The 18121-nt window shown below is 40.1% G+C and overlaps 3 protein-coding genes across 4 annotated transcripts; 2 read left to right on the top strand and 1 right to left on the bottom strand.

The window, feature by feature from the left end:
- Nucleotides 1–1559: 1559 nt before the first annotated feature.
- Nucleotides 1560–5199, top strand: fkbp11 (FKBP prolyl isomerase 11). Its single transcript, XM_076110972.1, has 6 exons — nt 1560–1940; nt 2067–2129; nt 3696–3783; nt 3931–3964; nt 4131–4201; nt 4949–5199. The coding sequence occupies exons 1-6, from the start codon at nt 1560–1562 to the stop codon at nt 5155–5157; spliced, it is 846 nt and encodes a 281-aa protein (XP_075967087.1). The 3' UTR covers nt 5158–5199.
- A 1962-nt stretch (nt 5200–7161) lies between these two features.
- LOC142970487 (small ribosomal subunit protein eS26) lies at nt 7162–9067 on the top strand. Its single transcript, XM_076110723.1, has 4 exons — nt 7162–7315; nt 8264–8441; nt 8543–8673; nt 8973–9067. Exons 1-4 carry the CDS (start codon nt 7313–7315, stop codon nt 9006–9008), a joined length of 348 nt encoding a protein of 115 aa, XP_075966838.1. The 5' UTR covers nt 7162–7312; the 3' UTR covers nt 9009–9067.
- A 313-nt stretch (nt 9068–9380) lies between these two features.
- On the bottom strand, nt 9381–17258 carry LOC142970486 (zinc finger protein Eos-like). Of its 2 annotated transcripts, none has more exons than XM_076110720.1 (8): nt 17162–17258; nt 15945–15999; nt 15746–15850; nt 15205–15459; nt 14811–14978; nt 14566–14715; nt 14136–14267; nt 9381–13564 (listed from the first exon to the last, which is right to left on the bottom strand). In XM_076110720.1, the coding sequence occupies exons 2-8, from the start codon at nt 15979–15981 to the stop codon at nt 12684–12686; spliced, it is 1728 nt and encodes a 575-aa protein (XP_075966835.1). In that variant the 5' UTR covers nt 15982–15999; nt 17162–17258; the 3' UTR covers nt 9381–12683. The 2 variants fall into 2 exon arrangements, with proteins under 2 accessions (XP_075966835.1, XP_075966836.1); XM_076110721.1 differs by lacking the exon at nt 17162–17258 and adding an exon at nt 16484–16851.
- Between the last annotated feature and the right edge of the window lie 863 nt (nt 17259–18121).

Genomic DNA, 18121 nt, shown 5'->3' with positions numbered 1-18121 from the left:
ACAATGACTTTCAGCCATTTAAGTTATATTGACTGCACATTTACAATGCTTTTTGGCATAATATTGACATACAAAGTTGCTCACCAGGGTTCGGTAATCAGACATAAATAAGCAGCACAGTGCTTGAGCCTGCAAGCAGCATGGCATCACATCACATTTATCACTGAGCAGCCTCAGTTTGTTTTAGTTAGCACCATCTAACAGAGTTTATTACCAAACTAACTTCTCTGCATGAAAACTAGCCTTTTTCTAATACATGAGCATGTGGCACAAATACTGCAATCTGGTCCGGTGATACTTCCACAATCTCTGCAAACCGAGGACTTGAGACAGTTGGTTGTAGTTTTTCCAGGTCATTGTTGCAAATAAAAGCAAGGGGAAGTGAAATAAATTTATGGACAACAGCAACACAGATGACAAGGGGAAATGAAGTCTGCAGCCAAACATGCTATCTCTTCTTTAATGCAACAGATTTTTGGCAGTCTATCTCTTTGGCATGTATGACTCTTAGTTTGAGATTCAGTTTTCTCTTCTGATATACATCCATGGTTTCTAAATAAACAAATAAATGGCTATTAAATGCTACATATGTCCACTAGTCCATAAAGTTGTTAAATGTGTGATGATCATGTTCCTGGGTTGTTGCTGGAGAATTATGTGTACTTGTAGTTCGGAAATGTGCCTATATATGTTTTACATTTCCAAACTTCTGTTAATTAAGCAATATTTTTTTCATTTTCTTATCACAACTATGCTTCATACGTGACTCGCTGGCATTTCATGACCCTGTTAACAAGACACGGGGTTTCTGCCTGACAGGATCGTACATTACACTGAAACTAAAAATAAGTGATGAGAGTGACTCATAGGTGAAGAAAATCTATCTCAATATTTCTGTCAGTTTTGAGAACATCTAATTGTCTTACTATATATAACAGATCTATAAGAATCATATCGTTGAATATGTGTTAATCGACCTTGTACAACACAATGTTTGTTTTGTTTTACATATTTTGAGCTCACATAGACTTAATGCTGTTACAAGATTGTAAAGGCCCTGAAAACGTTTTTTTCTCAATGTGGTCCTGTAAACACAGAACAGCTCTGGTTGTTAATTTATTATTCTGGTCTTGCTTTTCTGAAGGGTTTGAAGTCAGCTCATTTGGGAAAAGATGATGTAATGTTCTGCCATGCACCAATCAGAGTTTAGCAAGATTTTAAAGTTGTGGGGCTGTTTGCCTTTGCTGCTAAAACCAATTTAAATTAAAGCTGATAAAAGCACACCCACAAACATATTAACATTTCAGTGATAAATTCTATATAAGTAGTCAATAATAATGTGTTTTGCCCCGAACTTTTATTTAGCCCTGAATGTTGAAATTGTAGTTCTCATGGGCTTTAGTAAATATTTTCATCACTGTATTTAACATCATCTGCCTGCTCCCTATCCGCTTCGTTTGTCTGCAGTCAGGTCCAGAGGGCTGGTGAGGGACCAGCAGCGACGTGGCGTCTGCACAGCAGCCTTTAACTATGGATGTGTGCTCCTGACTGTCTCCCGCATGGAGCAGCAGCGCCCCCATATAGCGCTTCCGCTTCTCACCCCCGGCAGCCTGATGGGATGCTGGCGGAATATTTTGAGGCGGGCTCTACAGGGAGACCCAGGTGTTGGGACAACGTCCACGGGCCGCGAGTCCTTATCGCTACTCCGTTATAACACATCAGCATTACTAGGCGCTGAGCCATTTTTGGACACGGAGGCTAGCGCGCAGCTCTCTCCTGTGTGTCGAAGAAGCCTACACGGAAGTTGTTGGACGGCCGCTGTTTTCCAGAAGTTTACAATGAAGAGCAGCGTTTTCCTGCTGCTGCTGCTCGCGGCTTTCACCTGTGGACTCGCGCGGGGAGAGGACGGTGAAGCCGAGGAGCTGCAGGTGGAGACCCTGGTGAGTGAGACGCATATGTTGTTACACAGTCACAGGCCTACTGCAGCAACGCGGCGGCTCTCAACACAATGACACCCAGTGCCAAATACATGCAGCGGTGTTAACAGTTAACTCTTCTGACCCAAGGTGAAACCCGAAACTTGCTCTGTACTTTCCACGATGGGAGACACGCTGCGAATCCACTACACGGTAAGTCAGAGACGCATGTCGTTGAAACCAATAAAACAATCCAGTCCGCTGCGTGCAGGCTACATTTTATAATAATGTGTAGGGAAACCGGCCCAGCCGCTGACGAAAGCAGTTGTTGTCTATGTGGCACCGTCTGCATGACCCATGTGGACTCGTACCGCTATGTTTGTGCATATATGTGAACAACGCACAGATCTGCGGTCAGCAGCTGTTAGAAATATCTTTCTGATTGAATATATGATAGATTGTGGTCTATTGTCCTTCGGGGTATTTTATTTGGCTCTATCTCGTGGGCTTTATCTCGCTACTATGGAGTGATGGGGCGGTGCAACACGTCAGCAATAAACCCAAACCACTTCATCCATGCATGCATAGTAGCCCACTGGAGGCGCGTGGTTTTCAGTCCACATGCATGTTGATCCTCAGGAATTTAAAAACCCACAGTTTTATATTAATTGAAGCTGCATGGCACAGCAACAAAATGTTTAATGTCAGTTAATGTATATAACAGCTGTAGGCCAATGTGTTGACTACAGGTTTTCAAATGGGATATTTAAAGAAGACTAAATAAAGAAAAAAACGTTGCTCTGTGTCTCAAATAAAATAGCAATACATGAGAGGAACAAACTGGGCTGATGCACAGCATACAGAATGAACAAATTAACATAAATAGTGCCAATATATTTTGATCATTGTTTATTCAAGTAGTTTTTATATTGATAACAACTACATATTAAATATATATAGGCTATTAGAATAGATGTTTAATACATACATTAAATAATACAATTACAATATCACTATTATAACACAACATAATAAAATGACATCAAATCTCAAATTGAACATATAGAATCAAACGTAGGAAATAAGTGAACTGATAATATGTGACTTCTTATTTTATGAGAATTGACCTAAACTGTAATTTTTAACATATTGGATTGACCTTCAATGCACATGCCACAAATATCGCATCAATTCATAGCCCAGTTAGGCTGAGAATGCTTTCTGATTGATAATTAACTTTAATTTCTGATTTCGTGATTTATTAACACAGGAGAGGCAAACTATGCTGAATGAAAGATTGTCTCACAGAAATGATCAGATAACTGAAAGTTTTGATTATCAAACGACAGCTATAAACTGGAGTTTTGAACGTAGCTGATCGGCAGTACTACGCTGTAATAGTTGTTACATTTCCTATAGTGCTTAATTTTACGTTCTTATTTAAAAAATAGTTTGACCATTTTGGAAATAGGCTTATTTACTTCAGTGCCAAGAGTTAGATGAGAAGGTAGATCCCACTTTCATATCTGTCTTTTAAATATGTAGCTGGAACCAGCAGCAGGTTAGCTTAGCTTAGCACAAAGACTGGAAACAGGGAAAAGCTTGGTTTTGTCCACAAAATCTGCCTGCTAGCAACTCTCACTAATTGATACATTACATCTCATTTTAAGCTTAGAAATCTGTAGAGTTCCCATCAAAATGGCTCAAGTATAAATACATTTCAGCAAATCAAGCTATGAAATCTCTCTTAGTATCTTTCTTTCATGTCACCATCTTCAGGGTAAACTGATGGATGGAAAGGTGATCGACTCATCACTATCCCTGGATCCTCTTGTGGTCGAGCTGGGGAAGAGGACTGTTATTGCCGGTAAATGAACAGTAAATCCTTTTGTGTTGCTTAATCAGTGACACTTTGATTTGCTTACATCTGAGAGATAACTGCAGCCGGTTGTGTGCCGGCAGAGGAATGTGCTGGCTTTGCTGATTGACTTTCTCTGTGTGACTTTCTTATCAGGTCTGGAACAAAGCTTGGTTGGCGTGTGTGAAGGGTAAGTGAAAATTAAAGGACCACCTGGAAGAAAGAGCGTAGCAATAGATTATCTTTTCAACAGCTGTATGCAGTCATGAACCAATTCAATCACTATTGTTTTGTAGTGTAATACGAGAAATACTTCCTCAAGAAATGTGTTTTTTATTTCTCTTTCTATCATTCAGGCAAAAAATCAAAGCCACTATCCCATCTCACCTTGCATATGGAAAAAAAGGTTACCCTCCTACGATTCCAGGTACTGAACTGAAGTACCTGTACAGTACAGTATCTATTTGCAGGAAGTCCCAGTTCTGTACATTCTGAAGATCAGTGTTTGCACTTTACTGAGCAACTCTACACAACTGTGATCACATACATCAGCACAATATCACTAAACAATTCTTTAAGCATACAGCTGCTGTTATTCTAAAGTTTTCTTACTGTCAACAAATCTCATGAAAAGACCAAAACCAACGAGGTGATAGTCTGAGTTTAGCTTCATTTTTTAAAAAGGGTCCGTAATTTTCTAAAACAGCATGACTCAAACATTTTAGCAAACACTTTTTAAACTGGAGTAAATAGTGCATTTGTATGGGACTATTTTCAGCTGCGTATTGATATACACGCTAGTGAGTATTTACGCCAAGATGCTGCATGTGGGAATGATTCAAAATAAACTACAGGGTTTATCATAATGAAGGAACGGGTCACCCAGTGCGGCTGTTTTAAATGTGTACATGGCACAAAAGAATAAGACATAACAATATTTGTTAGTTTAAGTAATTAAATATGGTTTTGGTTGACAACAAGACAACTGTAGAATATCGTTCTGTTAGATATAAGTTAACTGATTTTTCTTTTGTAGATGTTATTTGATATCTATTTTATTTTGTATTTCATGTCCTCATTTATTACATGTGCATGATGTAGATGGGTGAAAAATTAAAGGAGAATCCCGATCAACAGCTGATGTGACAAAACATTGAACATGAACTTGTTCTAGGTGATGCTGCCCTTGAGTTTGAGGTGGAGGTGGTTTCTCTGACACAGCAGACGTCGTGGCAGAAAATGGTCAACGACGTGTTCCCCCTCGTGTGTTTGGCTCTGGTGCCCACTCTGCTCGGCTTGGTGGGACTTTACCTCTACAAAAAAGCCAACGCCGAGAAGCCAGGCAAAAAGAAGGCAAAGGATAAGAAGATCAAGAAGAAATAAGGATGCGGCACAGAATTATTTAAATAAATTTTTAAAATTTTATTTGGGTTGTTTTCATGTTTATTTAATATTAATACAGGCTTTTAATATGTGTATCAACATCTGCAATTTCAATCAATGTGTTTCGAAAATACATGGTTTTAAGTAGAATATGCCTCTCAAGGACGGCATTTCAACATGCAGACGGGAGGAAGTGGGGATCAAACCGCCAACCCTGGCTCTACCTCCTGAGCCACAATTACAAAAAATAAATCAACTCATAGAAGCAGAGAGATTAAAATGACAATGTTACAAGTTCAATTTAAGAAACAGTTTTGCCTTTTCTACAGAACCGCATACTCAAATACCTAACAGCAGGACATTGGGTTAAAGTGCAAGAACACTTTCACAGCCTGCAGAATGCTTCACTGACATTTTCTGACATTTGTCTGTGTTTTTTTATTGTGAATGTATTAAATAGCAGCCTGTGCACAGACCTGCTCCTTTATTAGCAGGTAAATGGCAGAGCACCATCGAGTAATAGCCTTATAAAGAAACATGACTCATTATCAAAAAAGGTGACGTATTGCTAAGAGATTTTCTTTGGAGAAGATGGGCGCACACTTTAAAATTAACTGAATAAATGAAGCTGTATAGTAACTAAAATATTACATCTGCTTATCTGCAGCTTTTCCTTTTGTATTTGTATTAAAGCAATTTGATGCTCTCTCGTGGCTTTATTGCAACTCCACAGAGCCTTTAGAACCTGATGCAACAGGTGGTAAAGCTTGACCCACGTCTGCATCCACAGTGCGTCTCCTCGAAAGTCCAGCCAAGGAGAAGAATGAGGTCTATAAGGTCTATATATATACAGTCTATAAAAATCTGTAGTCAAACTGATTAAATGAAAACTCTCCGGCTAAAAATCCCCCTACTTTGATGTCATCATGAGTGCCCATGGACTTTACTGTCCATTTTGTAGAGATGTTTGAAGTTACATCCTCCAAATAGATTCAACTTTCTGATATAGTGCCATCGAGTATTTGTAGTTTATAGTTAAAGAGACAGGAAACTGCACACACAAGAACCTCTCAGAGACACTCATCTACACAGCGCTGCCCCACTGTTTGACCTGAAGCTGAACTGTAACTGTCAAATCAAAAATATATTTAAAGGACTATAGCTTTTAATGTTAATATTTTTTCAACAATTTTGAAGGCATATCTTCTTGGCAGCCTTTTATTCCCTTAGTATGACCATCTTGAAATCTTAAAGCTTGATTAGTTAGGTTATCCACAGCAGTGGATAGACAAGATTATGTCTTTTTATTTTTCCTCAAAGTTACATTAGTTATTATTGTGTGTAAATGTAGTGCAGACTTCTGTGGAGACTAAATTTCTACAAAGTTAAACTCACTTTCAACAAGTTATCTAACTCAAGTCTGCTAATTAATTTTCATACCATGCATTTGAAATGAATGGCCGCTTTAAAGATAAGAAAAGCACATTCTCAGACCACCCAAGATGTTTTGGAAAACTGTAATGTAAAGTTCAAATAATGTGCAATAATTCAGCTGCACGTAAATATCTGGTCACCAATTCCTACTATTGTAAGCAAACCATGGATGGAAATAAACCATCTGCCATTTTCACTTAAAGGTAAAAAATACGACGCCAATAAAACACAGTAAGTTTATTTCAGTCACAAATGGATTACTGAATTTCACCTTTCCTTTTAAAATGTATTGATTTGCCAGACGATATTTATTATATTTGAATACACTTTTATCAATACTGTCGAGTGTATGTGCAGAGCTGAGGAACATAGGTGGGCTTGTATTATTGTACGGCGCTGCTCGGCTGCACCGCCTCTGTGACTACAATGATTGCAGTAATATAGCACTCCGCTCACTCGGGTGACGCTGGTTTGAAACCTTGACCTCCCTGATATCCCTCCGCGAATAGAATGGTATTAGTGCCATTTCCCTGAAGAACACAAGTGTAATTTAGTATTGTTTGAACCGATAATTAATACGCATAACGTTGTATATAATAAAAAAAATTAAGGACATCGACGAGCTTATATTTCTGAAAAAAAATATTTGGAGGGCGGAGCGGATGGCACTACTTCTCGAAGTGCAACCTCTTCCGGTCCTCTTTCCAGCTTCCCGTGCAACATGGTGAGTGTGTTTCGGTGGCTGTCGTGTCGCAAAAACAGAATAACCTCTCGTTTTACCTGAATAATCACACATGCTTCGCTCTTATGCGGTATTTTAATCACATAACTAAACCACAATGTGGGGCATAAGGCTTCGATGTCACTCAAGTATATTAAAAATGAAGTCTGGGCCTAATGCTAGCTATTAGCATGCTAACCGTTTTTGTGCATGTGTTCCTGAGCACCATCGAAGGGTAATGTTAATGTGCGGAGAAAAACAGCGAAGCCGTGTGGATTCAATACATTACGATGATGTACACTAATCCGCCAGTTGAATGAAATGTAAAGCTTTAAATGATGTAGATTTTAGTATTACGTGTGTAATGGTGTAATAATAATGTGTAATGGCATCCGGCTCGAGTCCCCGCAGCCATCACATGCATCCGATGAGCTAACGTTAATGTATGTAAGATACAGAAGTTAATGTAAGTTAAGGTAGTAGTCACTCCACCAAACCGATGAAGCAGTTTTTTATTAGCATGGCGACTTGAACTACTGAAGTGAGAGGGTTTATCTTTTTGTTTTCCTTTTCTAAAGCCTGTGGAGAACGTGTAATACTCTGCAACAATTAAGTGATCTGGAAGTGTAGTTTCTAGGGTTGGGTATTTTAAATAAAATAAACTAGTATGGGATATATTCTTTGTAAGATATCTAAACATTAATGTACCTTCAGGAGGCATGTTTCACTTTTTTTTTTTTTTTTTTTTTAAATCAAATAACTTCTTAAATGTCATATAAATACAAGATGTGTCTAAACGGCTTAAACACTAGTTTTCACTACACGAGTGTTTAATACCCAATGCTGCGTACACTTTCTTATGTACCAAAGACAACATTGAGGTTCAGTACCCAGCCCAAGTTGTCTGGCTGTAGTTTGTAATTCTTTCTAACTGTGGCGTTTCTTTCACAGACCAAGAAAAGGAGGAATAACGGTCGTGCCAAGAAGGGCCGTGGCCACGTGCAGCCCATCCGCTGCACCAACTGCGCCCGCTGTGTGCCCAAGGACAAGGCTATCAAGAAGTTTGTCATCAGGAACATCGTGGAGGCGGCGGCCGTGAGAGACATCTCAGAGGCCAGTGTCTTCGACTGTAAGTGTATTTGTTTCTGCTGTCAGACTTTTAATACGTTGCGTTTGTAGCTTCACCCTGGTGGCGGGTCCTCATTTAAACCTCTTATTTTCCCTCCGCAGCTTATGTTCTACCCAAACTCTATGTGAAGCTGCACTACTGTGTCAGCTGTGCCATCCACAGTAAGGTGGTGAGGAACCGCTCTTGTGAGGCCAGGAAAGACCGCACCCCACCACCCAGGTTCAGGCCCGCTGTGAGTACCTTCTACTGTATACTGTGTGTTTACTGTCAGATCTGTTTAGTGAAGCTCTACAAAGTCCTAGTCTTTGACTAGTCATAGCCGAAGAAGCACAGGTGAAACTAATAACATTAATAATGGTTTTGTCACCTTCAGGTGTGTCAGGAAGTATTGTCGGAACTGGCACACCTGAATGCAATGCAACCATTTAACTTATTACTACACCTGTGATTTACATGTCACATTGTCCACAGTGAGATGGGTCTATGTCGGATGTCAATTTTAATTATTTTTTTTCCTTTATTTTTTTACAGGCTGGTGCACCAAGAGCCCCTCCTAAGCCCATGTAAAGCAGAATTTGAAGATGCTGTACATCTGAAGAATAAATTCCAAAGTCTTTGCAAAAAAACTTGAATGTGTGAAGCTCATTGTTCTCAACGAACCATCGCTTGTGTAGTGTTAGGAAAGACAGGCCTGTCAAGTATTTTATTTGGAATAGACTTTCTTACAGTACAAAACAGTAGTCGAAGGTCGAGCTATGCAAATTAATAATTACATTATGATACATTTAAAAAAAGCTCTGCAGTTATTTAAAGCAATATCGGACCATTTACAGGATGGGAAGGTTAACAAAGATGGTGAAGTTGAAGGGAACAAATGGTGCAACAAGAAAAACATTTGAACACAAAATACCACAAAAGTAGAATTTCTTTTCTGAATGATAGTATTGAAATGAAGTTTATTTGGTTGTCCTTGTATCTAAAAGGGAAGGTGGCTGCGGGTGTTTGAGCGAACAGCATAGAAGCACATTACTGTTACGGTCTTGCACATGTGAATAAAAACAACTTTAAATTAAAAAAATATAAATTCTGCAGAGGATTAGCATTAACGATTTTTGTACAGTATTTGTCAATAAAATAGCTGAGTCGGGTAAACAGTTTTACATATTATATCTAGGTCTTTGGCTCCTGGCAGTCTACATCACCAAAATAATTTAAGTCTTCTGATAGTCAATGGTTGTGAAAATGAACATGGTTCTGGCCACGGTCATTGATTTGTGGTATTATTTGTACTCTAATAATAATAATGTGGAGCCGTTTAAAATGTGCAGTAACAACTGACGAGATACGCTTTACACTTCAAATCTGACTATTTTAACTGACAAAAGGAAATGCAGAAAAGACCTCTGGCCAAAGGCACAATAGTAAAGTCTACTACAAAGAAGTCCCAACAGAAGAATAATCACACCTGGGTTATTGTGTCCATATAAGCTGTTGCCTACATCACAATATACAAAGTGAAGTAAGATGTAATGGGTCAAAGCATTTTCTCCCCATGCAAACAGACATGACAATTTGATTTGTTAATAATGAATCATTTAAAGTCACACGTCAATGTTTTATAGATCAGGTCGCAGGAAACATCTCAATCTTCTGTCCCGAAAGGATTTAACAGTCTATATTAAGGCAAGATCATTTTATCATTAAATGAAACGACTTTGGAAGAGAATATAATCCACTTTTTAAGAGCGTTGATGTACTGGCGAGAAAATAGCCACAATGCATCGACACTCTTGACTCAATACAGTGATGTGCACCAAAGTCAGCTTTCTAACCATCATTAAAAACAAAAGCAGCTTAACTTTAGAACTTGTATCAATTCTTAAAACAAGTCAGTTGAGTTAAAGAAATTAAAAATTTAATTTAATCTTTTTGAATTGTCTTCTGCAAAACTAAGTGGAGATAACTCCTGAAAAAGAAGACAATTAACATCTACACGGTTTTACTCACGATGAAAAGAGACAAAATATTACATTGCAGCTTCTTCCTAATTCATACTTTATGTACAAATATGTTTAACTATTTTTATTTTATTCTGCCACTGTAAGAGGGGAAAAGTGCTCAACAGTAGAGAGTAGTGGTTCTTTGGTTCAGCCATGGGGGAACCATTATTTGGTGCTATACCGAACCACACTCACGATCTAAAAATGTATTCGTCTAAATAAATGCATTTCAGAGCTTCTGTGCATTTCGACCACAACTTAAAAATGTGCGACTCTATACAGGGCTGAGTTCAGTTTATGACGGAACCATGACCGTAAATATCCATTTAAAGCTGGTTCAGTTGGTTTCCTCTGAAAAGCAACATTTCTTGATGCTACAAATTGCAAGTTATGATAAACTCTTAGAAACTCTTGTCCCAAATGTTAAAGGGCTCAAGTCAGCTGATGATTATAGCCTTTAGGAACTTCATCATCTACAACTGTCCTGTTCATCAATACAAATTAGGGATTGATTTTTTATACACAATTCTGTAACCAAGAGATAACAAATTTGCCAGTTTAGAAGTACAACTTAATGTGCTCAAAGTCCAATATAAACAAAGTTTCTACAACGATGACGTCTATCATTTTAACATGTAAACGGATAAAGACAGAATCAAAAGCTGACCATGTTATTACATTTCATTTCTGCACCATATTACCACAACAGGATATATTAAAGACCACAACCAACAAAACCCATTTGGAAACACACACCATGTGCTCCAAGTAATTTCAAATAAAATATATTTTTGGGGGATTCAACCTGTGAGGACGGCAGTAAACCGCCACTCCGCACTGCACTCATGTCATAGCAGCATGCGCCAAACGCCACGCACATCTTTGATAAATTAGCAGAATAAGTTCTTTGCCAACACATTGATTAATCTTAACTGTTGAGGAATAGCAGAATGGAAATATTGTGCAAAGCTAGAAGCCAGAGACTGAGCCTAAAAAAACAACTTGAGTAAGTGAGTTATTTTGTAACTCATGATCTCTAACATCTCTCACGATGATCTGACTCAAGATACGACGGTCATGTCCTTCAGTGTGGTCAACAAGGTGTGATCATGGTGAGGAAAGGCACAATACAATGAGAGAACACCAGGATCATTTAAGAAGAAACAGTAGTGTTGGTTTGCGGTTTGATGTAGTTACGAAATGGAGAATATGAATCGACTTGTAAAGACTCTTAACTCTCCAGTAATCTCTGAAGTTGTGGCAGTGATACTCGTATTCCTTTTCATTCCATCAGTTCTTCTCACACTTTAAGAGATATGTTCAGGTCATTAATGTATTCAATAAAATAGTTTAATATAATCTGTCAGGGATCAGTGCAACAAAAGCAGTCATAGAAAAGAAAAAAACATTTCATACATGGCATTCACACAAAGGCATTCATTTTCCACTTATTCAATTTACTTCCATAAAACAAAGGGTCTGTCACGTGCTCCCCTTTTCTCACACACACACACACACACACACACAGATCTATCCACCCCGCCACCTTTAAAAACAAAAGTGCATTTCTAAATCCCGAACAACCCCTCAAACACATCGGTTGGACTTGGACCTGGTCTTTGAGTTTGGTCTGCACTATAAGAATTATAAAAAGCAATCGATTACAGAATCCAACCCACATTGGAAAATAACTTTGCTGAACGTAGCATTTGTTGGGGAATCATTTCGTTGAGTAAGTGCTTTTAGAACAAGTCATTAAAATACAGATTCCATTGTAGGTGAGCCTATAGACTTCAAATTATTGTCTTGTATGTGTTATCTCTGTTAAAGTGCACAAGTAAGGACAGTTTTCAGGTTACAGACAAAAGTCAAATTTGTCGACTGTAATTTGTGCATCAGGTTTGAATCCTGAATTTTGGAGCAAGGCACATCTGCGGATTAAAAAAGTGCATTGGCTCTTCATCTACTTTATAACACATTGAATTAAAAGTGCATCTTAAATTGATTCATTGTTTAAAGTGCATTAAAGATAACAAGGACCTCTATTGTAATTTCAGAAAACACACACATATGAGCTTGCCAGTAATGTCGTTACATGCTTACTGTGCCAGTTTAAAATATTCATATCTCTTTCATGTCATCAGTGTCTTCTTTAGTGTGCAGACCAAACCCAGCCGGGTCCTTGTCTCAGTGTATGAATAGCTCTAGCTTAAGCAGGTTGACCCCCCCCCGCGCTTCATCCTCAGTCAAGGATGTGCTCACCACGGACAATGTGTGAAGAAAATTCATAGCGGTCGTGGCTGCGGTGGCCACAGATGTTGCACTCAAAAGGCTGGCGAAAGCCGTGGCAGCCCATGTGGATGGTAAACATGACATGGTCCAGGAAAAGCACACGACAGTGCTCGCAACGGTAAGAGTGCACGGCTCGCCCCTCCCCGTCTACGACCCGAAGCGACTCCCTAGAGTTGGAGGGGGCCGCTGTAGGCGAGCTGGGAGTTGGCGCAACGCCAGGGGGCCGTAGGGCAGAGTGGCCTCCATCTTCTCTCTTCACCTCCGTGTCTTTGGCGTGGCTGGGGCTGTGTCTGCTCCGACTCCTGTGGTGTGCAACGGGAGGAGGTGCCGCATGATGGTTGTTGGAGAGTTGAAGATGGTGGCCGTTGTTACTGTGCAGGGTCAGAGTCAGAGCTGTGCTGTTGCAAGGCTCGTCTGGCATGCTCTCTGTATCCGTAGAGTCCTGGCAGCCGTTGCTGGGTGAGGGTGCGTGACTTCGGCTCGCGGGCAGATCTTCATGACCCTCTGCTGCCTCCCTCCCCCCGACACCTCCCAGCACAGCTCCAGTCCCTGAGCAATCCATCCTCGGGCCTAGAGCGGCAGAGATGTGAATGGAGCTGTGGACCGGCCTGAGTTCTGATAAAGATGACGGGTGAGTGGTGGGAAGGTGTAGAGGCCTCAGTGTGTCCGATACCCCCCCTCCTCCATTTCCTGCCACGCCGGTGTATTCTCCTCCCAGACCAGTGAAGTGTGGGGTTTCCAGGTCACCTTCGGGCATCTCCCCGTCTTTATCCAAACCAGCGCTGAGCTCATAAGGTGCATCTGCAAGGTTGAGATGCATGTGCTTCTGTCCTGCAATAAAGAAACACAATCTTATGATACTGTACTACGGAAGTCTGGGGAGAAAGAAATTACATGAGCAGGCAAACTACCCGGGTAAATTAACAGCCAGCAAAGTTATTTGGATTCATTCTGGATGCCAACGTTAGATTGGAGGTTATGATGAATGAGTTCAAACTTAAAATCTAGTTTTCATTTAATTTCCGTCCAAAATGGAAGTATTGTATTTATATTACTGGACAAACGTGTTCCTCCTGGACTGGAGTCAATACAATGAAAAAGCATTTGAATTACGGTACTTTTGTGTACAATAAGTTTTATCACTGTTAACTTGTTTAACTGTCTAATTATACTGTTTGTCTTGTTTTCACTGTTCTTCTGGAGCAGCTTTGTGTAACTGCAATCAATAAAGGAAAGTTCCTCATTCACTTGGACATTTGGTTTGGATCTACGGCCAATCACAGCTTAGATAAATAAATCTATAGAAGCCGGAGGTCAGTACTATTTTATGTGGTATCCAATTCAACCAATTAAATCTGCTTTCAGTTTCCTCTACTTGTCCACACTGAGACCAATTGCTCACCTACAAATTTTTGTGGTGTGGATCTCTTGCGTTTGGTGATGCTGTTGGCGAGCCGATCGATAAATGCCATCTTGTCTGAGGAGGATTGCAGTAGAGAGTCTGGTATAAACTCGAGCTCTCTCATCTCCTCTCCTGCAGAGTACAAACAAATTTTAATGTTATTTTGGGGGTTTTCCTATTACCCAGACAGCATTTATCCCAAATGTTTAAGTTGTATGCTGCTTTTCAACATTTGGACAGAAGAGAAACTAAGTGAGGGGTTGTTTACATTACCGTGTTACGGATGTAGACTATATTTCTACACTAGATGCCTCTACAATCCCTTTGGAGACTGATATTCACGACACCATTTTATAATTTTTCGGTTACTGTCTTATCTGAGAAAATGTTCTTCTGACGTGTCATCTCCGTGAATGTCATGAAACCGTACCTGGATTCTGTACACAGGAGGGCTGATGCGACTCCAGGCTCTGTAAATAGCTGTGGCAGCGCTCACGGTGCTCCTCCAGGGCGTTCTGCTGCTTGTAACTACGGCCACAATAACTGCACTTATATGGCTTCCCTACAGTTGGAGAGGACACTGGGGACAAGTGGGAAGATGGCATTAGTATTGTCACATTATTTTACACTATCATAAGAAAACAAATCAATTATCAGGCTTTGAATAAGTCCTACCTGCATGAGTGCGAATGTGGCCAGTGAGCGCATCTCGTCTTCGACAGGCGTAGCTGCAAAAGGGACATTTAAAGGGCTTCTCCCCCGAGTGCAGCTTGATGTGGCGGAGCAGGTTACCCTTTTGAGTGAAGGAGGCGCCACACTGATTACACTGGAATGGTCGCTCACCTGAGGATAGATAAAACCTGTTAACCCAACTTGTTTGATTGATCTATAGTGTCTGCTTAATTTGGCCTCGTATGCTGTTGGTCTTTCACTCAAATCAAGGCATTCAAAATATTATCCATCATCAGAGCAGCTTTTTTTTCTGCGACTCAGTCTTGATTAATGGCCAGGGATTTCAACTCTGCACAACCAACATTCTGTTCAGTTCTTGTGTCAACTGATCAGTCACCTGTATGGCTGCGTTTGTGCACCATGAGAACATTAGGCCCAATGCAGATCATTCCACAGATGTCACACTTGAGCTTTCCATTGGGCAGTCTGGTGGCTCCAGCTTGCATGGTTTCAGGATTGGTGAGCTCCCTGTAGCCTCCGAAAGCCTCGGATCCCTGCTCTGGACCTCCATCCTCTACCCGCTCCCCTCTTTCATCTTCAGTACGGCGACCGGGGTCTTCATCACTGTACAGCTCCACTTTAATGGAGTTGGCTACAGACACACAGGAGCAAAGATAAAGAAGGCCCTAAATCAGATTGCATGTCTTTTATCAACAGTAGGAATGCCTCAAATTGATATTAGATGTATAAAGTGAAATCTGAATAATAAATGAATTATACAAATATCTGTCTATCTTTGCACAACATTTGGCATATCACAGTAAGATTATTCATTGGGAGCTAAAACAGAAGTGATTTGAGGAATAATTAAGGTTTTGGGATTTGATGAACCATCACATCGTCTGTTTTGTGGGATTCACACTTATTCTTTCACTGACCACTGAGGGAGCGACAAGGGGAGGTCTCCTTGCTGTTTGGGGTGCTCACTGTTGGCCCTCCAAGGGCCCCAGAAAACTCTCTTTCCATTGACGAATCTCCACTAGCTGCAACCAAAAAGTAAACAAAAGCAGGATGTCATTTGAACAACATGCCAACTAATGAAGGTAAGTATATCTGTGATAGAAAAACAATTCCTACCTGATATGTAAGACCGGCCATTGCAGTCAACATCCATACTAGTTCAAGCTGAATACTGAAATGACAGTTATGTAAGATGTTACGATTTAACTGAATTATCTCTCTAACCTATTCACCCAAAAATAACAAAACATCACCTCAACCACTCCCATAACCCCCATAACAACAGGAAAACATACAATAGTTACAGGTAGAGGTCCAATTGAACACCACATTTATGAAATGAAAACCCCTGGTGCACGTCAAGTTAAATTGGTATTGCTTAAGGCATAATTCAGAGGGGTTCACGATAAGAATAAGACAATGTTATGACATCAAACACTTTAAATGACCCAAATAAGTCATGCGAATGTCAGCTAACTATCATACATTATGAACTGCAACCATATTGAACTGTAACACTTGCTCCTAACGCGAACAATAAATGTGTTGAAGATTAGTGTTAGCTGAGTTAATTAATCATTCCAGAACATATTTAGGCGTTAACTACAAGCTAAGTGCACCAGCTCGAACCACCGATCAGCTGATTGACTAATTACCTTTAACGTGAGGTTGACCCATGAAAATATTGATAAAGTAACTTGATGTTAAACCTAATCTAGCGTCAGGCTCATCGTGAGACTAATCAGTCCAAAAGAAAGCTTGTTTACTTTGACGTTTACATAACGGTGGCGTTGAGGTAACCTAAGTTTACAGGTCGGCCTCCATGGCTAACGTTAGCTTCCTGCATGTGATAGAAATCACCGTTAGCCAAGTTAGCTAAACTCAACACTGCAACCAGTCTGCCATCCTCGACAGCTAGCGTCAACTAAAAAGCATGGCGCAACGTTACAGCTCAGTAATATGGGCAATGGCGCAAAGTAAACAACGCTGACTTGTGACATAAATTGGCTGCCTGACGCTACATTGGACATTTAAGTCTCTACGACGTCTTGTTTATCTGCTAGCACAACAAACCAACGTTAGCCTGAATTGTGCTAGCTAGCTAGCTAGCTAGCTAGCTAGCCACCACTCAATGTTTCCTAAACGGTTGCTATGGCACCCACCCCCTCCCCAATGCTATGGCTAGCCAGCTAGTTGTTAGCTAGCTAGCTTGTGCTCTCCCTGAAGCCCTGAGGCACTCACGCGGACGGTTACAACTCAACAGAGACAGTCAATTATATATATATAAAAGTGCTTTTAAAGTTGTCCGGTTCTCTCATTTACTGTTGCTTTACCTGTCCCTGTCAGTTAGGTTATTCTGTGTTTTCATCTGCCTGTTTATGACGGCAGCATCTCTCGGCAGCGTTCACCTCCAGCTCCAAACAAGTTCCGGTTAACCACAAGCAGTGAGTGGTATTAACGCTGCACGAGCCACCAATCTGCATCAAATCTGACATTGGTGAACTTTTATTCAACACGTAACGTTACACATACACACACAATAGAATAAATTATGACTGAGCTGTGTTTTAATTAAGACAGCTGTTCTTAAAGCTGCAGTAGACAACATTGGTTTCTGGTGACAGTTCACAAGTTTTTAGTAAAATGACCAAAGAGTCTTTATAGTGCATCAAGAGGAACTCAACAGCCATCGTTATCTGTCCCATCTTTGACTTTGTTTAATGCAGTGTTGAGTCAAAAGTAGTGCTTGGTATCATTGAAATGTTTTGATATCAATGGCAATACAATACCTCAGTTTCGGTCCCAAAAAAGCCTACCAAAGTTATATATATATCTTTCAACAGAACCTCCCTTATTTGTGCTGAATGAGTCAAACTTATGAAGACCATCAGTTTCATTATGTCTTAACAAAAGCCAGTCGTGCAAGAACTTTGCTTGAAGATTTGCAAAATATTAGATAAGTCTGGAAATATCCAGTTAAAGAATAAGTCAACACATCTTTTGCTTCTCAACAGTGTTCAATAGTCTGTGGTGTTTTGATCAATTATCCCAGACTATTGAAGCTCCTTAATCAGCAAATGTTTAACAGTCTGAAAATGCAAGTGGCAGCAGGGATGTTGCTGGCCTCTGCATGCTGGTGGTGCCTTCAACACAGACTTTAAAAAAAACACATCACAAGTCAATACAATAGTTAAGATACATTTACGCTCACTGTTGCCTGTTTAAGACATCCATCACATTATATGTGTTCCAAGAGGTCACTAGATATATATATATTCAGAGGGTCAAGTGGA

This window comes from Anarhichas minor, unplaced genomic scaffold (assembly GCF_050575085.1).
Source record: "Anarhichas minor isolate MPS153535 unplaced genomic scaffold, ASM5057508v1 ptg000043l, whole genome shotgun sequence".
In the NCBI taxonomy this organism is placed as follows: Eukaryota; Metazoa; Chordata; class Actinopteri; order Perciformes; family Anarhichadidae; genus Anarhichas; species Anarhichas minor.
Note: the sequence above shows the minus strand (reverse complement) of the source record. Positions and strands in the feature narration are given on the sequence as shown.